Source organism: Ricinus communis, chromosome 9 (assembly GCF_019578655.1).
Source record: "Ricinus communis isolate WT05 ecotype wild-type chromosome 9, ASM1957865v1, whole genome shotgun sequence".
NCBI lineage: Eukaryota > Viridiplantae > Streptophyta > Magnoliopsida > Malpighiales > Euphorbiaceae > Ricinus > Ricinus communis.
This window is the reverse complement of record NC_063264.1, coordinates 24,467,056-24,493,685: the sequence shown is the minus strand read 5'-3', so window position 1 is coordinate 24,493,685 and position 26,630 is coordinate 24,467,056. Positions and strand designations below refer to the sequence as shown.

Below are 26,630 nucleotides of genomic sequence, written 5' to 3'. Positions count from 1 at the left end.
ATATACATATTAGCGAAAAATATAAGTTAGTTATACGATAAATTATTTAATAATTAATTTAATTATTAAAATTTTATATTACATTAATATAAAATTATAGAATTTTTATTAAACTAGGAAAAAAAATAAAATTACAAACTCTAAAATGATGAGAAAAGAATCGGATCCTTAAATGGAAAATCACGTAACCACAAAATACTTTTTCTTTTATACTTTTCTCTACATAATAAGCACTATTAATTGCCACTCACAGCCGCCCACCATCACCAGCACTATTACATGTATCATTGTTAATAAGTGTTATTATATAAGTTTCTGCATGGCACGTAATTGCCTATAAAAATATAGCTATTGCAAGTTTAATTGGCCATTATAATCTTATTAGGGTTTCTTCTGTAGCATTTGCAGTGAAGACATGAAGAGTTTAAGCTACTATCAATATTACCTCTTGTTTGTAACAGTTCTGGTGCTAAACACTGCTGCTTCTGTGAGATCCCAACTGACCACTGATTTCTACTCAACGACATGCCCTAAACTTCTCCAGATTGTGAGGAAAGAGATTCAGAATGCTATTAAGGCTGAAATGCGAATGGCAGCATCTTTGCTTCGCCTTCACTTTCATGATTGTTTTGTCAATGTGAGTTTGTGGTGATGACCTGTGGCTACTTTGTTTAAGTTGGTTTCTTTTCTAGTTTTCCTCTAATAAACTGAATTTTCATTAGATAAAGTTTTCTAATCAAAGAGGATCTTATTTGTTGCAGGGTTGTGATGGGTCAGTATTGCTGGATGGCAGTGATGGTGAGAAGTTTTCGTTGGCTAATTTAAACTCAGCAAGAGGATTTGAAGTTGTGGACACAATAAAAGCAGCTGTGGAAAGTCAGTGCAGTGGAGTTGTATCTTGTGCTGACATACTAGCCATAGCTGCCAGGGACTCAGTTGTTTTGGTTAGTTCTACCTTTATATATATATGTCTTACTAGACCAATATGCAATTAAAAGATGATCTTAAAAGGGGCAATGTTTTTCTTGTTTAAATTCAGAGTGGAGGACCAACATGGAGAGTTCTTCTTGGAAGGAGAGATGGTTTGATTTCCAACCAGACAGAGGCAAATAATGCACTGCCTTCTCCATTTGAAGGACTTAATGAAATCATTGCCAAATTTATTGCTGTAGGCCTCAACATCACTGATGTTGTCTCCTTATCAGGTAATTCTAAATACTAGTCACAAAATTTAATTTCATTTTCTACTCCACTTGATTGAGTTTTAATTCATGTTAATTAGGTGTAGTAGTAGGAGGATTGCACATTATAGAGCGTTATAATAAATATTTATTATTTATCTATCTTATTTTATATTAGTTAAGAGTTCATTCCCATCCTAAAAAGATTAGGATGAGATCAGATTGAATAAATAGAATAGTTTTCGAACTACATGTGAAACATACGCATGAGAATTTATATTAATTTTTTTTATATAATTATATTAATATTAGAAATTATAATTTATATATTTTAATAACATTAAGATCATAATTATATCGATTTTTATATAGTATCAACTAATATCCAAAAAATAATAAAAATTTAAGTATTCAATAATACATTTTTAAATATTACTCATAAATTTAGTCTGTCCGTAAGTGTATATTTTAACTTTGAGTAAGATTTTAAGTTTGATTTTCCTTCCCTTCATTTCTACTTATATATATATATATATAAGAAATCAAGATAGAGATTGAAACGGAGCAGGAAGACTCAATCCTATTTTTGTGAGTGACTTGTATGAAATGGAAGAATTCTCATTAAATAGAAGTCATTTTAATGAGTAGAAACCGAATAAATATATAAAATTCTTGTTATATTATTGGTACTATCTCAACATTTTGATATCATATAATTATTTCTTATTTGTTTTTTGTGTCAAGTGTAGGTGGTCATACAATTGGTCTAGCAAAATGTGCAACTTTCAGCAATAGATTGTTCAACTTCTCAGGAACTGGTGCTCCTGATGCTACACTTGAATCTAATATGTTATCTGATCTGCAAAATCTATGTCCAATAACTGGAGATGGAAACAGGACAACTGCTCTTGATCGGAACTCTACTGATCTTTTCGACAACCACTATTTCCAAAATCTGCTAAACAACAAGGGTCTCCTTGGTTCAGACCAAATCCTATTTTCAAGTAATGAGGCTGTTTCCACTACCAAAAGTATTGTCCAAAGTTACAGCAGCAACAGCAAGCTTTTCTTGGATGACTTTGCTAATTCCATGATCAAAATGGGAAATATTCGTCCACTTACAGGGTCTAGTGGGCAGATTAGGAAGAATTGCAGAGTTGTTAATTCTTAATTGTACTAACCAACTAGAGCAGAATTTGATTGATAATCGATTAATAGTATGGTAGGTAATCTGCACCATTTAAAAATTCAAGTTGTGTGTGGTTCATGTTGAAGTCATTAGCAGCTAAACCTTGTTTACCAATGTGTTTGCTGATGTGGTCCTCTTTAGTGCATAAGTAAAATAGGTCTAACGATTAAAAAAAAGGCAAATCTTTGTGTATTAGTAGGATTTTGGTCGATCGATTTTTCTAAAAAATGCAAAATAAATTAAATTTTAAAAATAGATACAATATGAATTTTATTAAAATTAAATAAAAATGCGTGATGTACCTTTGATGTGGAACTATAGAACTCATTTTAGCTCTAAAATGACAACTTTATCCTTGAAAAACAGTTAAGTTTATAAAATATTGTCATTTATATAACTAAAGGCAAATATCTTTTTTCTCTCCCTCTTATTAAAAATCTAAACAAATGAAAAAGTTGCTAAGGAGTAAGGGAAAGTAAGTTTCGACCGTTGAAGCTGAAGGAAAATAGTGAACCTTGTCTAGCTATGCAAAACCCTAAGTTTCAGACATCATTTAAAATTACAAAGGAGTTCGTAAGTTATCTCGATAGTAACACCTCAAAGTCCTAAAATCTCCAAATTCTAGATAACCTATTCTCTAAGCTGTATCTAACTAATGTCAATCCTAGCTCAAACCAAAGACCCTAACCCAACTGCTAGCCTAATAAGTAACCAAATTCCTAGCCCAATACCTATAGCCTTATGGATAGAATGAAAAGAAAGGAAATTGTTAATGGCCCTGAAGCCTAAAAGGAATCTAAACTTAGCAAGCTATAATTTAAGTATCCAGCTAGATTGCTCAAATTGCCGTGTGAAACCTAGTGCGAAATGGAGTTAGGCCTTTTAGCCTAATCCTGTACTAAGCCAGACCAAGGTAATGTAGTCGAGCCTATTAAGGAGGTAACTCATGCTCATGAGGGTGAAGTCATGCAGGTGGAATTATGATGGGCTCAATTTAGGAAGGTCGAAAGAAAAAATGAAAAAGAGATGCTAGAAGACAGAGAGTGTTGATAATAGAAGAAGTAGATGAAGGACAGTCCCTGTTTCGAACTGAAGTATATGGAGGAGCTTAAGACTCATCTATTATGGTGCTGGTGGCTCGCGGGAAGCCATCAAAATAACCATGTATTATTTTTCGTGAAACTGTCAGGGCCTTCAGCAAACTCTGATAGTTTGAGCTATTCGAGAGCTCATAGAAAATTATCCCCCCTATTCTCTTCCTTATAACGACCAATCAGAAGAATGAGAGAATAGAGGTGCTCAGAGTTAAGTTTGGCTTTGGTATGATGAGTATGTTGATCCAGTTGTCCATGCAAGGGGGCTGGCGGTCTGGTGGAGAAGTAAAATGAACTTATCTATAAGCTTCAAATGTAAAAATATTATTCATAGGTATGTTGAGGCTCAGGAGAGATGGTATATTTCTTTTATTTATGGGGAGCCAAGGAATTTAAATAAGAATTTCGTTTAAGAGAAGCTCAAAGATTTCCAGTCGAGAAATAGCCAACCCTAGGTCCTTATTGATGATTTTAACTGTGTTTATCAAAAGGAAGGATAAGTTAGGGGAGGCATATCAACAAAAAGCAGTCTAAAGAGTTTAGATCTTTTATTGACCATTGTAGGTTAATGGATTCAAATTTTAAATGTCAATGATTTATGTGGATTAATAATAAAAAAGTTAAAGATTGTATTTGGGAAAGGCTTGATAGGGCATTGGCGAATGTGGAATGGATAAGGGCTTTTGCTAATGCTCTAGTTGTGCATAAAGTATTAGTTGGCTTGGACCATCGTCTAATTGTGTTAGTGTAAAACTGCAAGTAAAAAGTGACATACAGGTTCACGTTTGAGGAGAAGTGGAAGCATATTAATGGTTATAATGATGCAATTGAGAAAGTGGGGCAATTCCCTCATAATAGTATACATGAGGGTGATGCAATGGGTGGCTTGTTGTCTAAATTAGGGTTTTGCAAAAAAGAGCTTGTTGGGTGGGCGAAATCTAACGGTGGTAACAACAGAGAGAGAACTGAAAGCCTCACCAGTTTGGTGAATGTTATACACCAAGGAGCCTTGTCCGAGATGAACAAAAAGCGTAAACAGGCTTTAGAAGAGATGAACTATCTCTAAAAGTTGGAGGAATCGTATTGGCACCATCGATCCTGGGTTCAATGGCTTAACTCGAGAGACACAAACAGACAATAATTAATTTAAATCAAGAGTTGAGTTGGCATTCCACAAAAATAGGTTTAAACCTTTCTCAAGTGATTAAACCCCTAATTCCTAAGAGGAGGGAGATGAATCTCTTCTTAAATCCACTCACTTAGATCAATGCATTAAGATTAATGAATTATTGAACCAAAGGATCTTGTAGATCTATCTCTAGTATCCCAATCAATCCTCAATCCCTAAGATGTGATCAATTTATAAAAAGTTATCTCTAATCAATTTATGAAAATAAATCTCAATCAATACATTAACTTATCAATTGAAATAGATAATTAAGCAATCAAAGGGATAACACAACTCATGAAAAAGATTAATTGCATTAACTTTGAATCAATCTATACAAAAACAAACTAGGGTTCATTAAAACCCAAATGGAAAGAAAATTAATTCCTAGACATTACAATAAAGAAGTAAGGATTAGGGGAAAAAGATCTGAAACTAGTCATGGAAGTGTAGAAATGAAAATCTTCAATCTTGAATCCTCAATCTTCAAAAGCAATAAAAAAATGTTCTTCCTTGAGAAATACAATTAAAACCCTAGAAATGAAAGAAACATGAAGTCTCTGAGTGTTTCTCTATCTAGAAATCAAAATATGACGGAACTCTCCTAAAACAATTCTAAAAATTTGCTTAAATAATATGCTTTTTAGGAACCACACGGCTGCCACACGGGTATCACACGGCCATATGGCGTCCTTAACCAAAATCTTTCTTGAGATATTCTCTATCCATATGAGAAGAGCACACGAGCGTGTCCTCTTTCCATATCATTCCTTGAGCTTCTGCCATTTTTACCAAATCATACAGGAAGGCCACACAGGCGTGTGCCCTCCCGTGTCATGCAAGCCATCATTTTGCCATTTTTCATACTTCACATGGAAAGGTGACACGGGCAACTTCTTCCCGTGTCATGCCCGTGTAACACTCTTGTTCTTAATGGTAGGTGCTCCTTGGCTGATTTTTCTTGCACTTTGAAATTAAAACTTCCTCTCCTCAAGCAAGCTTACCAAATACCTTAAAAAAAACTAAAAACGAAGTCTAACAAATAAATTAAACTCAATTTAAGGTTAAACTGAGGTAAAAGAAGCTTCAAAAGTAAGTGCTATTAGCACCTATTATTTACTAATAGTATATAAAATCACAGTACATATGGTATAGATATATTAAATTAATTGCTTAATTTAATTATATATGAAGGGTTATTCGATTGAAAATAATAGCATCGCTAAATTATTCCACTTCAAATTTAATATTTATTTATTTCAAAAATCAAGACATATAAGTTGAAAAAATTTAGGATATCATTTAGTTATTTTAAATAATTTTTTTGTTAAATGCATAGTTAATGTTAAGATAGTATACCATATAAAAATAATATTTAATGTCGATAAAGAAATGATTGGCCTAAATGAAAAGATACAATCCATCCAGAATTAAACTTATTAGAAAAATATCAAATTTTTGGACCCATTGTTTTAACTCTTGAAGATGTTGAGCCAATAGGCTATAAATAGATTTTTGTGCATACGCAATTAAAAAAATAAAACTGTGAGATACAAAGCATGACTTGTAGCACAAAGGTTCTAGCAAAGACCTAGCATTAATTATGTAGAAACTTATTTTTCAGTTGTGGATGCAATTATATTTAGATTTTTAATTTGCATGTAAGTTTAGAAGGACTTCATATGTATCTTATGGATGTTGTTACAATTTATTTATATGGATCACTTTATAATGATATTTATATAAAAATTCCTAAAGGACTACAAATGCTTGAAGCATGTAGCTCAAAACTACGAGAAATGTATTCAATTAAGTTTAAAAAAATTTATATGGATTAAAAAAATCTGAATGAATGTGGTATAACCGCCTAAGTAAATATTTTTTGAAGGAATGATATATTAACAATCCAATTTGTCCATGTATTTTTATTAAGAAAATAAATTCTGATTTTGCTAGCAAGATATAATTCTTCACCAACTCGAAGATATTGGAATTGTGCAAAATAAGTTTTTCGTTATTTATGTGGTACATCAGATATTGATTTATTTTATCCACAAGACTCAAAGTCATAATTAATTAGATATGCAGATGTCGGATACTTATCCAGTCCACATAAAGCTTGATCACAAACAGGTTACTTGTTCACATATAGTAGTACTGTTATATCTTGTCGTTCTACTAAGCAAAGTCTAACTCCAAATCATCTAATCATGCTGAAATATTAACAATGCAAGAGACTAGTAGAAAATGCATATAGTTGAGATACTTATCCAATCTGTTGATAATTTGACAGATTTGTTTACAAAAGTACTCCCTATAATAACCTTTGAGAAGTTGGTGAATAAAATTGTCACACGCTGACTAAAAGATCTTTGTTAGAAGTCATATTTTCATGAGGGGAGATTTGATACATTATATTATTTTTTCCTTAGCTTAGATTTTGTCTCATTGAGTTTTCCTAGCAAAATTTTTAACGAGACAATTTTATGGTGCAAGCTTCTATATGAATAAAGTATTGTTTTTCCTTCACGAAGATGTTTTCCAATATGGTTTTTCTTAGTAAGGTTTTAATGAAGCATATTCATTATAATAGACATCCAAGGGGAGCGTTATGATAATATTAAAGTATTTGAGTTATATTATATGTCTATCATTATGTCTATGAATAGATTTATTTATGTAAATAGAATTCTATTTTTGTAATCTTTTATGCCTATAAAAACGTGTTACAATTAATGAAATGGTATATATATATATAAAAAATTATACACATATAGGATTAAATTTTTTTTTTTGTTTTGCTTTAACCACGTAATATACAGCCTATAAAATGTGAAAATATTGAAGTGTAATTTTGAAAATGAAGGTGGTACAAAGAAAATGGGTATAATTATTTTTTAAACCTAAAAGGATTTGTGGCCTTAACAAATTGCAATGTGGCATTATTATCTCCCGGTTTATAGGCTTGATGTTTATTTTAGTCTAATTCAGTGTGTTAGTTTATATGAATAATTGGCATGTGATGAGTGAATGGATGTTGATTTATTAATTGAAGCATCCATATTATCTTATACTAAAATATTAAAATTAATAATTTACGGGGTAGCTAAGATTAAACTCTAAATTCTTGGATTATAGAAGTGTTAATACCATATCAGAAAAATAATTTCACCCAAAAATTTAAATTATTAAAATGAGACTTCAAAATAGTTTTATATTTCTACCCCACTAAAAGGACTTAATTGACTGCAAAAGTTTAGAGCTAATGTTTGCATGCTAAAGATGTATAACAAGTTTGGGGAGTGAAGTCAATAATATAAAGAATAAATAAATAAATTGATAATCTCATCTGGTGGCTTTTCTTTATCTTCCCTTTGCTTTTTTAGGTATGAAATCTGTGTCGTTTTTAAAAAGCAGAAAAAGGAAATCTCAAAAAATGAACATGAGAATTATATTCTACAATTATCACAATAAAGGCTTTAAAATTAATATAGTTCTCACTTGTGAGAATTAAAAAGGTGATTTAGTATTTAAATTTTTGGATGCCACGATAATATTCTAGTAAAATTTTATATATCTTTATAAAAAATGATATTATTTTAATTTAAAATTTATTTAAAAATTAAATTTTAAATTAGTTAATTGCATATACACCAATTGCATCGTACTTGATAATTATGCAATTCGCCTATATAATTTAATTTGTATAAATAATTAAAAGTTATATATAAATTAATTGATAATCTAAATTAATAGAAGAATATATAAGATTAATAAATTATTTTACATAATATTGATTAATCGTCTACAATTCAAAAATAAACTTTATAATGGCAGAGTACCACAATAGTACTCTAGCAAAAACCATAAATATATTAAATTAAATTACTTTTTTATAGATATTATAAAATTCATCACACCTATTTAAATAAAAAAATAAATAAATAAATATTGCACTAGATATATAAAGTGATAGATAATTAAAAAAATAATTTGAAAAAAAAAGAGACGAAATGAAAAAAGTAGTTAAGAAGTAAAGTGTGAATAATATGTGAAATTTATTTTATTTTATATTTAAATTAAAAATTAATTATAAATATTCTCGTAACATTTACCATATTCTGCACTTTTGTTCTTTATTATTTTTAAAAGTATGTACTCGTATCATTCGCATTGTATATATCGTATAATAAAATAATATTTTGGTTAGTGATATTGTTATTTCTACTTATATCTGGTAGAAATTGGAATCGTAAATTTTTAATACTATATAGAATATCACTATAAATATATATATATATATATATATATATATATATATGATTGTGATTTAAGAATTATACTTTCTTGTGTTTTATTACATAAGAACTATACTTTCAAAATAGTTTTATATTTCTACCCCACTAAAAGGACTTAATTGACTGCAAAAGTTTAGAGCTAATGTTTGCATGCTAAAGATGTATAACAAGTTTGGGGAGTGAAGTCAATAATATAAAGAATAAATAAATAAATTGATAATCTCATCTGGTGGCTTTTCTTTATCTTCCCTTTGCTTTTTTAGGTATGAAATCTGTGTCGTTTTTAAAAAGCAGAAAAAGGAAATCTCAAAAAATGAACATGAGAATTATATTCTACAATTATCACAATAAAGGCTTTAAAATTAATATAGTTCTCACTTGTGAGAATTAAAAAGGTGATTTAGTATTTAAATTTTTGGATGCCACGATAATATTCTAGTAAAATTTTATATATCTTTATAAAAAATGATATTATTTTAATTTAAAATTTATTTAAAAATTAAATTTTAAATTAGTTAATTGCATATACACCAATTGCATCGTACTTGATAATTATGCAATTCGCCTATATAATTTAATTTGTATAAATAATTAAAAGTTATATATAAATTAATTGATAATCTAAATTAATAGAAGAATATATAAGATTAATAAATTATTTTACATAATATTGATTAATCGTCTACAATTCAAAAATAAACTTTATAATGGCAGAGTACCACAATAGTACTCTAGCAAAAACCATAAATATATTAAATTAAATTACTTTTTTATAGATATTATAAAATTCATCACACCTATTTAAATAAAAAAATAAATAAATAAATATTGCACTAGATATATAAAGTGATAGATAATTAAAAAAATAATTTGAAAAAAAAGAGACGAAATGAAAAAGTAGTTAAGAAGTAAAGTGTGAATAATATGTGAAATTTATTTTATTTTATATTTAAATTAAAAATTAATTATAAATATTCTCGTAACATTTACCATATTCTGCACTTTTGTTCTTTATTATTTTTAAAAGTATGTACTCGTATCATTCGCATTGTATATATCGTATAATAAAATAATATTTTGGTTAGTGATATTGTTATTTCTACTTATATCTGGTAGAAATTGGAATCGTAAATTTTTAATACTATATAGAATATCACTATAAATATATATATATATATATATATATATATATATATATATGATTGTGATTTAAGAATTATACTTTCTTGTGTTTTATTACATAAGAACTATACTTTCAAAATAGTTTTATATTTCTACCCCACTAAAAGGACTTAATTGACTGCAAAAGTTTAGAGCTAATATTTGCATGCTAAAGATGTATAACAAGTTTGGGAAGTGAAATCAATATTATAAAAAATAAATAAATTGATAATCTCATCTGGTGGCTTTTCTTTATCTTCCCTTTGCTTTTTTAGGTATAAAATCTGTGTCATTTTTAAAAAGCAGAAAAAGGAAATCTCAAAAGATGAAAATGAGAATGATATTCCACAATTATCACAATAAAGGCTTTAAAATTAATATAGTTCTCACTTGCGAGAATTAAAGAGGTGATTAATATTTAAATTTTTGGGTACCACCATGATACTCTAGTAAAACTTTATATAGCTTTATAGAAAATGATATTATTTTAATTCAAAATTTATTAAGAAATTAAATATTAAATTAGTTAATTGCATATAGTATTTAATTATCGATCTACTGAGTAAATTAATTTTATTTAATAATTTTTTTATATATTTTTACAATTAAACTAATGGTATTTGACAATTATGCGATTCATCTATATAATTTAATTTTCATAAATAATTAAAAGTTATATATAAATTAATTAATAATCTAATTTAATAGAAGAATATATAAAATTAATATATTGTTTTAAATAATACTGATTAGTCATCTACAATTCAAAAATAAACTTTATAATGATAGAGTACCGCAATAGTACTCTAGTAAAACCATATATTATATATTAGATTAAATTATTTTTTATAGATATTGTAAAATTTATCAGGCCTATTTAAATAAATAAATTAATATTGCATTAGATATATAAAAGTGACAGATAATTAAAAAAATTAAATTAAAAAAAGACAATTAAGAAGTAAAGTGTGAATAATATGTAAAATTAATTTCATTTTATATTTAAATTAAAAATTAATTATAAATATTTTGCACTTTTATTGTTTATTTTTCTTAAAAGTATGTACTCATATAATTCACATTTATATATCGTATAATAAAATAGTATTTTGGTTAGTAATATTGTTATATAGGTTAAAAGTATATATAGCTTCAGTAGTACATACCAAATCAGGAATATTTCATGCTCTGATAGGAATAATTTCAGTTGAATTTAAACAGTAAAAGATTCGGGAACTATGAGGCCACTTATTATAAAGACTAATTATCAACACAAAACAATAAAAGTAAATCTAACCACTCTAAATCAGTATTTTGAGATAATGATATTCATAAAGTAAAGTAACTAAACAATAAATAAATATACCATGCAATGCAAATGCAAATGCTTAGGATCTAAAACTATATGCTAAAACAGCATTTAGTCTAGCCATTCACTTAGTAATCTCCTTGTTTTACTTTAAGTCTAGATCTAATGAATGAGATGGTAATGTGTTTTTTTCCCTAAGTCACTCAAAGCTAATGATGCAACCTAGGTTTCTTATACCAATATAGATTAAAGCAAAGATGATGTTTCTAATAATTTTAAACCTAAAGATTTTTATAACAATTACTATTGCTAAATTAATATGATGGTTAACTAACAATAATAACTGAAACTCATAAATATATATGAAGGTAAAGAAATCATTCATTAAATAAATAAATAACAAGGTTCATACAAAAGTAAAAAGACTAAACTAAACACTTACGAAAATTAGTCTAACATATTTAACACAATGATCATGGTATTAAATATAAAGACATAAAAAAGTAAAAACTTCCTCTAGATCAAGAATTTCTTCAAGTAGGAAGAATGTTGGTCATCACTCTCCACTTCTTAAAAAGCTCCTTAGATCCTAAAAAGAGTACTGAAAACTAAAACTATATGTTTATGGAAAACTGTAGAGAATTATAGAGAAAATAATGGTGGTAGGTGTAGAAAGCATGTAGGAGAAAACTCCCCTCCCATTCTTCCTTTCCTCCTTCGAATTAGGTTTTGCAGAAATTTATATAGAGGAGAGTCCTTCTCTAAATAAATATCTCTAGAGATGAATATACTAATATAAGTCTATTTAATATATAAGACTTTAAGTATCTTAATCTCCACCAAATACTATCACATAAATAACTCTTAATATAAATCCTAATAATTATACAAAATGACTAAAATGTCCCTTGGGCTTTGTGATTAGTAGTTCATACGTTTTAATTTTGGGCATTGATACGAACATGTTCCATTAAGCTTCTTTTAGCTTCATATTTTTCACTTTTTGTTAATATTTCTGAAAATAGACAATTAAGCTTAAGTGGGGTAAAAGCACATATTTTTACCATTTTATATATAGAAATATACCATTAAAGCTTCAAAATACTTTTAAATATCTATATACATAATTTGGACCAAACAAGTACATACCAAATCATGAATATTTCATGCTTTGATAGGAATAATTTCAGTTGAATTTAAACAGCAAATGATTCGGGAGCTGAAAACAATATAATTTTTCTTCTTATTTTTAAGACTTTTTTAACAAAAAAAAAAAAAGAAATATTATATTTACAGATAAGAAAGTATAGTTTTTATGCAATAAAACACAATCGTATATACAGTTCTAACAACTTTTATGCAGTCATATACTTGAAATCAAATAAAATTTATAACTATAAGAATATTATAATTTAATAGAGGTTATGAATATGTGGACCAAATAATTTTTTTTTTGAATTTAATATTTAATGTTGTTAGGTAAAAAGATAGATTGATAAGACAAAATAATAAATTTTGTCATATAGAGAAATATTAAATATTAAATTTTTTTGAAAATATTAAATTTTTTAAATTTAATAAGATTGATGAGACAAAATAATAATAATATAGTATACTAATAGTTTCTTAAGGCGAGAGTTAAAAAATTTATAATTTATCACAATAAAGAGTTTATTTCTACTTATAACTGATACAAAATTGAGACCGTAAACTTTTAACACTATATAAAATATCACTATAAACATGTATATATGATTGTGATTTAAGAACTATACTTTCTTGTGTTTTATTGCATAAGAACTATACTTTCCTAATCCGGTGGAAGGGAAATTATATTGAATTTTACTAAAATTAGAAGTGGGAAAATACATTTGCGTGTGAGGCTCAAGTATGAGATACATGACTTATTATTGGAGCATTCTTATCTCCAAGTCACTGAAGACTTGTTCCAATTGGATTATGCCCAAATTGTATTTGAATGCAATTTCAATATTGTCGCTTCAATTTAAATTCGGCGTGAATAAGAAAATTGATATTTATACTTTGTAAGATTTGGAGAATTTTTAGTTGAATTTCCTTACTTACAACCAACAATATTAATGAAAATTTGTAATGTCGGTCCATGTTAATATAGTCAATAGTCCATTAACCTCTAATGATTAAAAAAGATCTATGGCTATTTTAAATTCTAAATTATAATTCAAATTGGACGTTCAACTCTTAAGTTCCTTTTATTTTTTTTGTTGAAGCTATTGTTTTTTTAGTAAAGAATAGAAAATCACAGATAAATCGAAATTTACAGTGACTTTCAATATTTTTTATATGTTTATTTAAAAAAATTATAAAATTACAGCATTCTAAAATTTACTAAAAATAAAAAAATACAACCGAACATTCTAACTAGGTTGGCACTATTTTATCGTCTATATCATATATAGATTTAATAATAAATGAAAAATTAATTTGATTGAGTTAGTGATTAGTTGAAATTGCTATCGGTCACGCACTCACAGATCGGATCGTGGCAACCATTTGACTATACCATCTGACCAATATAAAATTGAAACTAAAAAAGTTATAAGACTCTTTAATTATAAGAATTGGAGTATATTTCAAACATGGCCAACAACATTGAGTGAATCATGCAAACTTAGATCATGACTACGTCCAATTTGATTACTTAAAAACTTTCATACGTTTGTGCTTTCCATCATTAGTTAGGACTTCCCTATCATATGTTATTAATTGGGTAATGTCAATTCCAATTTAGTTTATTTATTTAAAAAGTGGACTGCGGTAGTCAATACATAAATAGTTAATTATTCTATTTTTTTTTCTTCTTCTTTTTTTAATTTAGCAATTTTGGTCATTTTACTAGGTTATGAGGAAAATGAATAAACAATTCAAACTTTTATTTCTCATTAAAACATTAAAAAAATCTCATTTAATTTAAAATTAATATTTTTAAATATATATTAGTTGAACACCAAGAATACATTTTATATCCATATTAAAATGATAAAATTTTAAATTTTCATTTTAGTGCCCAATCTTTGATTTTATAAATAAATTTTGATATTTTAGATTTAATTGTCTTTTTATTTTTTAACAATTAATAACAATAACAATAATAATAATAATATCAATAGTAGTAGGAAAAAGGAGAAAATAAAAGAAACTAATAGAGAAAAAATGATGAAAAAAAGAGAAGAAAAGGAATAATGATTCATAAAAGTAAAAGAAAAAAAATAAAAAGGAATAATAAAGAAAAAAAGCTAGAAAAGAATAAAGAGAGAAATTATAATATAAAAAAAGAGATAAAATTAAAGAGAGAGAGAGAGAGAGAGAGAGAGAGAGAGAAAAGAAAGGAGAGGAAAAAAGACAAAAATTAATAAAGATAAAGATAAATGATAAAATAAAAAATTTAAAATATAATAAAATGATAATATAACTATAGAAAAAAGAAAAAGATAAAAAGAAAAAAGAAAAAGATATTATCATAGATAAAACAAAAGAAAAATATATTAATAGGCTAAAGGATGATTTAATTATTAATAATTTTTGTAGAAGTAGATCACTTTAATCCATATAAATAAATATATACATTTATAAAATAAAATAAAGTAATTAGAGCTTCTGGAAGCTCAGCCCTTTACCATGATAAATCACCGCCAGGCGTAGGAGTGTATTTTCAGCATTGGCGGGCGGTGTATAGTTTTCCCTTACTTAAAAGGTGCAATTTGATTGTTTGTCAGTTACGTTCTCAAAGCTTTAGGAATTGAATCTCTTCAAAATTTGGAAAACTATAAAAAGAAATGTAAAATGTGGAGTGTGGAAAATTCAAACGAAGCTAAACAATAAAGAAGATGGAGACGATTGTCATAATGGTAGCCGACTCATGGGTCCATTCCCGACAAATTTTAAGTAATATTATATTATATAATTATTTTATATTTTAATATTTAATTATTGATATATATATAAAATTATAATATATAAAATTTAAATAGTAAGACTATTATAATTAAATAAGATTATAATTTTTATTTTTCTAAGAAATAAAAATATATAAAGAGACCAATTTTAAATTTTTTATGATTAAAAAATAAATAAATTCTAAAAATTGTCCAAGATATTTTCTTTTATTTTATTTGATATATTGCATTGAATTTATTGATAAAGTATTATAATAATAATAAATATATTAATTAATATAAATTAAATTAAAAATCATAACAAAATACATTAATTCTAAATTTAACTACTAAATTTCTAGATCTAATTAGAAGTAGAATTAAAAACTAATGTTAAAGGAGACTGCAATAAATTAATAAGAAATTGAAAATAGAAAGAGCAGGAGGAAGAAGCTTCAGATTGTTTTGAAAACATTTCTTTTTCTAATCTCTTACCAATGGTTGACTTATAATAATTCTATTAATGAAGTATTATAATAACAATCAATACATTAATAAATATTATCAATAAAATAAATTTTAATATAGTATATTTTTTTAAAATTTTTTATTTTAATTTTTATAAAAATTTATATTGATTTATTTGAACTCAATATATATTATATATATAAAATTATTTATCAATTTTCATAAAATTAGAAATATATATAAAATTAAAATAGAATTATTATTAAATTAGACTAATTATTATTAATTTTATTAGAATTAGAAATATACTAAATTAAATTAATTATATATAAAATTAAAATAAAATTTATAATTATTAATTAATTTAAAGAATATTTTAGCCTGTTCAAAGAGTACGTATATATATATATATATATATCCTTATTGAGTGGGTCCTATGGTGGAAGAACCAATTTTTTTTTCACTCTTAACACTAAATATAAATAAAACTTCTATATATATCGATCTAGTGCATAATAGGAGATACATACTAAATTTAAATAAAATTTTATAATTAAACTATAAATTTAATAGTTTATTTTAATTATCTGTTTAGCTAATTAATTTATGAGTTAATATTTTTTTCTATTTTCATTATTATTGTTGTACATATAAAATTATATATATTATTGTTTATCGTATTATTATTTGTTTATATTAGTTATATAACATATCAGACATTTTAACCATAAATTTACCATAGAATATAGTTTAAAATTAAATAAAAAATTTCATTTATTCATGATACTTTTTATGTTTGAAATATATAAAATACGTGTGAATATAAAAGTATTTTAAACATTTTCTAAGTTCACTTATTTTTTAAAATTAAAATCTAAACTAAATCTATAGATCTAATTAACCATTTTTTATTTCAATTTGATCAGTTTCAGTTGGATTAGTAGTTCTCAATTACTGACATTTTCTTCAACCCCAGCATTATTTAATGAAAATAAGGTAGTTAGGGCAGGTAGACATTTAGGGGGCTAAAGAAAGTCTTTTTTTTTAGTACAAATTCTAAAAAATAACATTATATTGTGCTGAGCCATGTGTAACTTTAGTCATTGGTAATATTTGGATACTAAAAATATTTTATATTAAATAATATATAACAACCTAAAAAAATAAATTCAAGGGCAATTGGAGAGGTGAATACTTTAATTTAAAAATATTTAAAATAAATTATCTCGCGACTGAAATGGAACCATCAATTAGAAGCATCTTCAATGGGACTTTATATTTTGAAGAGTATAATTTATACGATAAAAAACATCTTAAAGAATATTTATATATAAAAAATAATACATTTTATTTAAATCTAATACATTTTTTATATTTTATTTTTTATAAGCATTGATGGTGTTGATTTGTTTTATCTTTTCATTTTAATTTTTATCAATAGATACAAATATTAATTAGTTATGTATATAAAAAATTATAGCGTATTTATAAATTTATAAAATAGAGAGTAATCATATATCAACTTTTTACTTTATATTTAAAGAATAAAAAATATATTAAAATATTATTTTATTATATGACTGAGGAATGCTTATTTAGATTCAACTATAAATCACTCCATAAATTTTGTCTATCTAAAATTTTATTGACAAGAACTTGAAACATTAATGGACCAATGTCCTTTCCTACAATGTAAAGGACCAAAACACCAAACATATATATATATATATATGCCCCACATGCTTCATCACCTCTAATATCATTTTCTTATAAGATAAGGTAAGAAATCTATAGAATAAAATTGGAAAAATGGCAGACATATTCAGCTTCTGCATCCAGAGTTTTAATTGATTTAATTGGGCAGTATACACTCAGCAGAAACCAGTTTAATGTAATATCAAATTTGAGAAACTATTTCTGTTTGCATGTTAATGTACTCTTCCATCCAAACCCAAATAATTGGTTTAGGTAAGAGACTTTGTCATCTTGTCAATAAATTAAATTCAACTACCTACTTGAGAAAAAGAAAAGAAAAAGACTCATAATTGACAATTAATTCAATGTGCATCATCTACTTCACAATTTGATATGAAATAATTCAATGTACATCATCACTATAGGATACAACTTTTCAGGAGTAAAGTTCAGTTTGGCTACTTACATTGAGGCTCACACTTTAGCTTTTTTCTAAATTTATAGATTAAATTATATTTAAAAAAAATGAGAATGGAAGTCTCTGTATCTTGATAAATAAAAAATTAATAGAATATATAATAATTTTAATGTAATTACTATAATTAAATAATAAATAGTTCTTATTACTGTTATTTCCGATGCAGCCGTTCTCACATTTTCCATTCTCATCGTCTTCGGCATCACCACCATAACCGTTTTTTCTCACTATAGATATTGGCAAATAGCAATATTTATATTTTTACTTAAACTAACAATATTTATTTCTTAATTTATTATTTTTATTGTATTCACTTTTCTACTAGAGAGTATATAATTCAGTTTCTCATTTTTGTTCAAAATATGACTAATTTGATTTAAATAAATAAAAAATTAGACTGAAATATCTATGAGTTAAAAAAAAAAAACTAAATTGAATTCGAACAGTAAAGTCAATGGCTAAATTAAGTTTTATTTCCAAATTTTGATAATAAATTAGTTTAATGATAGTACTCGAATAACATTTTCTAAATAATTAGAATGATAAATTAAATCGATGCGGATTTTAAGTCAGCCAGAAAACCAATTAACAATTTAAAAATAAGATAAGTCCAACTCGGTAGTTAAAGAGGAAAAAAAAAAGACTCAGAATTGACAATTAATCCAATTTGCATTTACTTCACAATTTGATATGAAATAATTTAATATATATCATCGCTATAGGATACAAGTCTTGAAGACCAAAGTTATTCGGGCTTAATGCAGCATTCTTTCAAGTTTATAGATTTTTAACGCAAGGTTTTACATATTTAATTTGAATTAATTATATTCTAATAATTTATTGAAAAAATAAAAATATATAAAATATTATAAAAATTTATTAATAATTTTAATATAATTAATATAATTAAATAATAAATAGTTCTTTCAATAAAAATATTAAATGTTTTTTGTTCGAATTAATTCTATTTTAATGATTTCTTGAAAAAATAAAAATATAAAAAATATTTAAAAATTTATTAATAATTTTAATATAATTAATATAATTAAATAATAAATAAATTTTTCAATAAAAATATTAAATATTTTATTATAAAAATCTAGGATAGACTTAACTTGTAATTTCATTAATTAAGCCTCGATCGGTAGATACATCCAAATTACACCATCCTCTAGGCAATTACAAGTTAAGTGAAAAAACCTAGAGAACCTCGAGTTATATAAGTAAATACAAAAATAAAGCCGCTCATAAGTGTTGGATTGATATATGTCAAACTCCTTACTTTAAAGAGTTATAATATAAAATAATATTTTAATACACTCTTTATTCTGTAAATATAAAGTAAGAGTCAATTTGACTATCTACATTTGGAAAGCCAAACTTCATTATCTACTATATATTTAATAAATGCACTGCAAGTTTTTATGCATTTAATTTAATAGATATTTGTTATTTTTAGTTTTTTATTAGTAAAAATAAAAAAAAAAGAAATTAAAACTATTAATGCTAAAAGCAAGATAAAAAATAAAATATAAAGAGTATTGAGCTTAAATTTTTTTTTTACTTTTTATATTTGAATATTCTTTAAGATGCTTTTTATTATAAAAATTATATTCTTTAAAATAAAAAATACTATTAAGAATGCAGTACGAAGTTCCTAAAAATAAATAGCTCTTATGAATACTCTTAGCATCACTACCGTCTTAGCTCACTCCTTCACCATTATTAATCATTAAGTAAATAAAAGAATATTAAGAACACATATTTATTTATTTTGTTATTTTTATTCAACATATTAATATTTATTTTTAATTTAATATAAGAATTATTATTTTTTATTTGTATCCATTCCCTTTTTAGAAAGTATGATCTACTCTCATTTTTATTCAAAATGACTAATTTAAATTAAATATGTAAAGATTTTAGTTAAATTTTTCATAAATTTAAAAAATAGCTAGTTGAACTCGGACTACAAGATCAATAGCTAAATTGGACTTTATTATTAAATTTTGATAACGAATTAATTTTATAACAATACTCAAAAAATAATTTCTAAATATTCAGGATGATAAATTAAATCATACATGTTTCAAGTGACAAGAAAACCATTTAACAACTTGAAAAAAAAAAGATAAAATTAAAAGGTGTGATTAGGTTAATTTCTCCAACACTTTGCATGACAATCAAGAGAGGAGAGGAAGAGAAGATACCTTAAAGGAAAGAAAAGGGAAAAAAATATATTTATTATACTGTGTTTGGTTTTAGAAAATTTCTTATTAAGAGAAAAAAAAAAAGAATTAATTAATTTTAATTTTTTTATTATAATTATAAAAATAAAAAAAATAATTAATTATATTTTAATTTTTAATAAAAATTAAAATATTTTACATTCCAAATTAGCATATAGTGAATTTCAACTTCTATAAAGAGAGAAAAGAGAATCATTCTCTTTCGATTCTTTTTTTCCTTTTATTTCTTTTAAATACCATTAAAACTAAATTTTCATTTATTAATTTTCTTTTTATTTATTATCCATATATATGTAGTTAAATGAATTATATATAAATCTAGACTCAGCTGAGGGTAGAAAAATAGAAAAAAGAAATCTAAGTCAATGTTAGGAAGCATACAATGAACCTTACTTCAAAAATTTATTAAAAAACAAAGGAGACAAAAATAAATAAATAAATAAAGAAAAAAAAAAAGGAAGAAGAATCAACTCAATGATGTTACAACCGTACAGGAGTGATGATGATAATATATCAATGGTCAAATGAAAACAGGAGGCAGGCACCACCTGCTCTATAAATGAAGGCTCAAATGAGAGCAATTTGTGAACAATATTGAGAAGTAGTGACAGAGAAGGGAAAAAACAAAAAGAAAAGGAAGTTAAAAAGAAGACAGAATGCATCTTTCTGGGGTTATGATTGTATGTGTTCTTTATGGTCTTCTGCTTGGAGATTCTGCAGTCTCAGCTCAGCAACTGAGTCCAACATTTTATGATGAAAGTTGCCCAAATGTGAGCAGCATTATACGTGGAGTGATTAATGATACTCTGCAATCTGATCCAAGGATTGCTGCTAGCCTCATCAGGCTTCACTTCCATGACTGCTTTGTTAATGTAATCTTTCTTCTACACACACCTTATTGTTTTTTATTCTTAATTTGTGTTCCTGGGTACCTTTTATTCTTTTCTTTTTTGTTTCTGGGTACTTAGTTAAGCTTTTTATATATTTATATATGTTGTCGTCTCTAACTGTTGTCGTTGCTATTATTTTTTTTTTCTTCTTTCATGGCTTACAGTATCTAAGTAATACTTATAATAATCTCTTGCTCTTTGTTTGCTCTTCACTCTTCTTTCTGCATGTTTACAATGTAATCTGGCACACTTTTGTCTTTTCTTTTCTGTGTTCTAAAATTGCTTTAATAGTTTCATTTCTATATCTTTTTTTAGATAAATACAAACTCATACTATCACAATATTAATCAAGAAAGTATAACTTTTTAACGATAAGATACTTATTTATATCATAATTTATAAATAAATATGGTTTTATTTAAAAAAATAAATACTAAAAGTTATTAAAAATCAAAACCACAATATACTTTTTTTTATTATATTTTTTCCTATTTTTTCTCCAAAATCAGATGCGCAAAGTACTTAAATGGGGAAGAGATGAGTGTGGACCCAAAATGGAGAAGAAAAAAATAATTAAAGAAAAGAAGGAAGAAGAAGAAGGAGAAAAACAATTAATATGGATGTGGACCTTAGCCACCTAAATTTAGACATTTGACACCCACACACATGCAAGATTAGTACACTTATTTTGCTTGGCTTTAAAGAGACTAAGAAAATGTCAAACTCTTGGTGTTTTATTTATGAACAATCAAACATTTACAGAGCGTATGAAAATAAATTAAATAAAAACTGTAATTTCATTTCAAGGGTTAGCTAATGAACAATCAAACTCTTGGTGTTTTATTTATGTATAATGAATGTTAATGCTTGTTGTTGTCAGGGTTGTGATGGATCGCTTTTGTTGGACAATAGTGCTACTATAGAGAGTGAGAAAGAAGCTCTTGGCAACAACAACTCTGCCAGAGGTTTCGAAGTTGTGGACACCATGAAATCCCTGTTGGAGGCTGCTTGTCCTCAAACTGTTTCTTGTGCTGATATTCTCACTATTGCATCTCAGGAATCTGTTACTTTGGTAATCTTACTTTTCCTCTTCTTTCTACTTTTAACTTTTTTTTAGTAATTAACTATTAATCCAGCGCATATACGGTTTTGAAAGCCCGATTATTCATATATTTAGATTTGATAAGAGTCTTTTTCATTTATATCTCACGTGTATATAGGAGTGAATAAAATTTAACCGATCAGCTCGGTTTTTATTCTGAAAAGAATTAAAATAATTCGGTCTGATTTTATCAAAAATCTCAGTTAAATGGAAGCAAATAATTTTTTTTTTATTTTTATAGTAAAATTTAAAATTTTAAAGGACATTGTTTATATTATTTAGTTAATGTTTTGTAAATATAATTTTTTTATTGGATATTCCTCAAAACTATAAGTATGTTAATAAATTTTAATTTGATCTAAGAAATTCAAGTAATTTAAAGAACTAAATCAAAACGAAATTATTTGATAAAATCTTGAAAAATTTCAAATTTTTAGTCTTTTCCAATTCAATTTAATAGACCGATCATTTGCTCACCTCTAATATTTTAAATAGCCAATCTTGTCTACCCCAATTTCTCTTATAACTAGCAAGTGAAAAGCTTTTTGAGTTCATTTATCTCATTTCTCTATTAGAAAATAGAGATTAACGAATTATTAATTAATTATTTTTTTATGACGAAACTAAATTTACAGGAAATTCTAGAACCATGCCCAATTAATTAGGCTGTCCAATAAAATAAAATAAAATAAAAATGACAAGTTACATTAGATAAGGTAAAGAAAAGAATATGTTCATAGCCAAAGTATACAAGGTTTTAGTAAGTCACCATATCTATTATTAATATGCTTCCAATATGTCTCTTTCTTTTGTAAATTATATACTAATGCTTGTAATTTTATATTAATTTTCTAGTTCTAGTGGTTGGACCGTTTGAGATCATTTTTTTGTCATATAGTTCATAAAAACCAGTAATTTACATTGTTTTTTGAAAATAATTTTAATAATTTAAAAGGAAATTTAAAAAGTATTTTTACTTACCATAATGAGAAACAGGTTGTGGTTTAATAATTCAAAGTGTATTATTTTATTGACTAATAAGAAAAAGATTATGAAAACACTTTTCTGACTTTTAAGGTTGATTTTATCATGTGCTTAACAAATATCATTGACAATAATTTTAATATTTTTAAGAATTGGAACGTGTAAGACACGAGAAACTATACATAAAACAACTACTTCACATAAAAAGACTATAAATTATAGCTTTTAACTGAAATGTGAAAGAGGGGTTTTCTTTTATATATATGCGATTAATTACTAAATAAATTCTGAATTTTTAATTTTTAATTAATTTAATTTAATTATTTTAGAATTTTAAAATAAATACTTATACTTTTAATTTAATTTTAAAAGCACTTTCAGTAATGATTTTTGAAAATTTTATAATAAAAAAATAATATTAATATAAAAATTAGCGAGTCTATAAAAATTTGTTGTATTTACATGTATAATTTATAAAAGAATGCATATATATAAAACTTTTAATGGTTATATTATTAAGTTTAGAATAAACGATTTTTATTTATTTATAGATATTATTTTTTAGTAAGCGCACATCATCTTTTTATCATGAAATTTTAAAAATTTAAAATGAAAAATATTTTTGAAAATAAAATAAAAAATAGAAATTAATTTTGAAATTTTGAAACAATCAAATAAATTTGTTCAAAAATATAAAATCTAGAATTTAATATGTAATTAGGCCATATATATATATATATATATATATATATATATATATATATATATATATATAGAAATCATGGATAGGTTTTTTTCCTGTTTTATTATTTAATTATTTTTTTCTTTTATTAATCCTTTCATATATTAATTTTATTATCGGTTCATACGCAACGAAATTAGCAACAGGAAGCAATCATTTTGATAAGTCTTCAGAAAATCATGAAATCTTGTTTCATTACTTGTAGTCGGGAGGTCCTTCATGGACTAATCAACTAGGAAGAAGAGATGCCAGAACAGCAAGCAGAGCTCAAGCTAATCTTTCTCTTCCAAGTCCCTTTGAAACCCTTGATCAGCTGAAACAAAAGTTTTTAGATGTTGGTCTCAACGACAACGTCGATCTGGTTGCGTTATCTGGTAACTATATTTGAACTATGCTTAGTTATTTTCAATTTAATGGTCAGACGAGATGCAGCCATGGGCAATCACAATTTAAACTCTAAACCTTTTCTAGTTTGAGACTATCTGATACCATGTCAAATGATAAATCCATCCGAAAATCTAAGTGTTTATAATAGTTTTGGTACATCTAACAATCTTAAACAATAAAATAAGATCTTCTAACATTTATAGAAACGGGAGAGATCAATTAGCATAGTTTGCTACTTGGGTTGATGGAAAGGAGTGTGATGAATTATTGTTATAACCTTTTTTTTAATTGGTCTTTTAAAACTTTATACAAAACTTATTAATTATGGGAAAATTATTGAGTTTAAAGCGTATATTTCTATTTATACACTGATTGACATATTTATTAGTATTAGTTTAAATAATGAAGTTTGTATCGATCATATAGAACACTCATATTTACGTATCACTTTTCTTATTAGTAGTTATATATACATTAAGTCTAAGTAAAAATCTCTTTTAATTATATCCGATGTATTTTATATTTGTAGATGTGACATGGTATACTGTGTGAATTAAAAGTAATATTTAACCTGCTATAGTAAGTTAATAATAATTAAGGAGTTACCACTTGAGAAAGTTACAAGTCAATTTTTCTTGTTTTTGTTACTTATTTAGCAAGTAATACTTAATAGATTTTAATAGTTAAGATTAAAAGTTGGATATCTAAAGATTATAATTTATATAAGGAGGGACATATATATATATATATAAGTGATTATTAATGATTATTTTCTCTTCTTCGTTTTAAGGTGGTCATACATTTGGAAGAGCTCAATGCTTTACTTTCAGCCAGCGTCTAGTCGATTTCAATGGTACTGGTGCTCCAGACACATCATTGAACACAACTTATGGAGATACACTTCGAGCATTGTGCCCTGTAAATGGAACTCCAAGTGTCTTGACCGACCTTGATTCAGCAACACCTGACGCATTTGACAACAGATATTTCTCAAATCTTCTGAGTGGCAAAGGCCTTCTGCAAAGTGATCAAGAACTGTTCTCAACTCCTGGTGCTGATACTGCTGGCATTGTCACCAACTTTAGCACTAGCCAAACTGCTTTCTTTGAGAGCTTCGTGGTTTCCATGATCAGGATGGGAAATCTCAGTGTCTTGACAGGCACTGATGGGGAGGTCAGGCTGAATTGCAGAGTTGTTAATCCACCTCTAGCTGAAGATGATAACCTTCTTGTCAGCTCAATGTGATTCACAGACTATTTATGTTGTATGGTTAAGTATGTACTCAAGGCTAATAAAAATTTTATATGTGTGGTACTATAGCTTAGAAATTAAAACACTGCTTGTATCATGGATTTGATAAAAAAAAAAAAAAAAACAATTGAGTCTTTTAAAGTTTAAAGTTCCGAGTTTAGGTTTGAATGTCAGTGGAAGTTATTAATAAAGAAAAAGAAAAATCGAAATGATTATCCATTCCGTTCTATGCCAGCTTTCTTTGTTATAAGTCAAAGAAAATTCAATTATCTATCATTTTTATATATCTAATGCATATTAATATTAGTTGTGACATAAAAATCTATATTGATATTCCATACATCATATTGCCAGCAACTAAAATATAATATTAAAAAATTTGGAAATGAAAAAAGTTATTGAGAAAGCAGGTGCGTATTATATTTTTATAAATATAATAATTGTTTATAATGAAATTAATGTGTTCTATCTTATTAATCATATTAATATTTCTCTAATCATATTTTTACTTTTAAAATATTTGAATTTTTTTTAAATACCTAACTAAAGAAAAAGCTCTACGAATTTCTGTTAAAGTTTCAGATTCTGTCTCTTGCTTAAAGAACATAATTTGAGATTTCCCAGAGAACTTGAGGGTTGTTTTATTAGATGAATAAATGGCAAAATTCTGAAATGCCTATCTGGCCAGCTAAATTGAGGGCTTGATTTTGGCAAACAGAATCAAGAACAGAGACTTTGAGTCGATCTTTTGTTGACTTTGGCTCAATAAAATCATATGTCTTTGGACATTGGCGTAATCCTCATATAAGAGAAAACTGAGGCTAAGTTTAATATTGTATTTGAGTGTCATTGTTATTTTAATTGTAAATATTAATAAATGTATGTGTGGTAAAAATAATTAATGAAATAAAAAATAAATAAAATTATAAATAACATAATTAGTTATATAAGAATTAAATTTAGTATTTTAAATCTTCTTATAATAGAATCTTTTATGGTTAATATGTTATCTATATAAATTAATAAAAATATATAGCTAATATCTTATTTTTAAAATAAGATAATTATTT

General features: G+C 25.6%; 2 protein-coding genes across 2 annotated transcripts; both read left to right on the top strand.

Moving 5' to 3' along the window:
• The first annotated feature begins 338 nt into the window (after positions 1–338).
• Positions 339–2,484, top strand: LOC112537088 (peroxidase N). Its single transcript, XM_048378876.1, has 4 exons — positions 339–637; positions 762–944; positions 1,040–1,205; positions 1,931–2,484. The coding sequence occupies exons 1-4, from the start codon at positions 416–418 to the stop codon at positions 2,350–2,352; spliced, it is 993 nt and encodes a 330-aa protein (XP_048234833.1). The 5' UTR covers positions 339–415; the 3' UTR covers positions 2,353–2,484.
• Positions 2,485–20,694: 18,210 nt separating this feature from the next.
• Positions 20,695–25,779, top strand: LOC8282263 (peroxidase A2). The gene is made up of 4 exons (XM_048379568.1): positions 20,695–21,076; positions 21,975–22,166; positions 24,128–24,296; positions 25,100–25,779. The coding sequence occupies exons 1-4, from the start codon at positions 20,861–20,863 to the stop codon at positions 25,552–25,554; spliced, it is 1,032 nt and encodes a 343-aa protein (XP_048235525.1). The 5' UTR covers positions 20,695–20,860; the 3' UTR covers positions 25,555–25,779.
• The last annotated feature ends 851 nt before the right edge of the window (positions 25,780–26,630 follow it).

Excerpts from the sequence above, each read along its gene's own strand:
- LOC112537088 (XM_048378876.1), top strand. The coding sequence starts at position 416 with ATGAAGAGTTTAAGCTACTATCAATATTACCTCTTGTTTGTAACAGTT. Across the intron at positions 638-761 it reads TTCATGATTGTTTTGTCAAT|GGTTGTGATGGGTCAGTATT; the intron begins GTGAGTTTGTGG and ends TATTTGTTGCAG. Across the intron at positions 945-1,039 it reads CCAGGGACTCAGTTGTTTTG|AGTGGAGGACCAACATGGAG; the intron begins GTTAGTTCTACC and ends GTTTAAATTCAG.
- LOC8282263 (XM_048379568.1), top strand. The coding sequence starts at position 20,861 with ATGCATCTTTCTGGGGTTATGATTGTATGTGTTCTTTATGGTCTTCTG. Across the intron at positions 21,077-21,974 it reads TCCATGACTGCTTTGTTAAT|GGTTGTGATGGATCGCTTTT; the intron begins GTAATCTTTCTT and ends TGTTGTTGTCAG. Across the intron at positions 22,167-24,127 it reads CTCAGGAATCTGTTACTTTG|TCGGGAGGTCCTTCATGGAC; the intron begins GTAATCTTACTT and ends CATTACTTGTAG.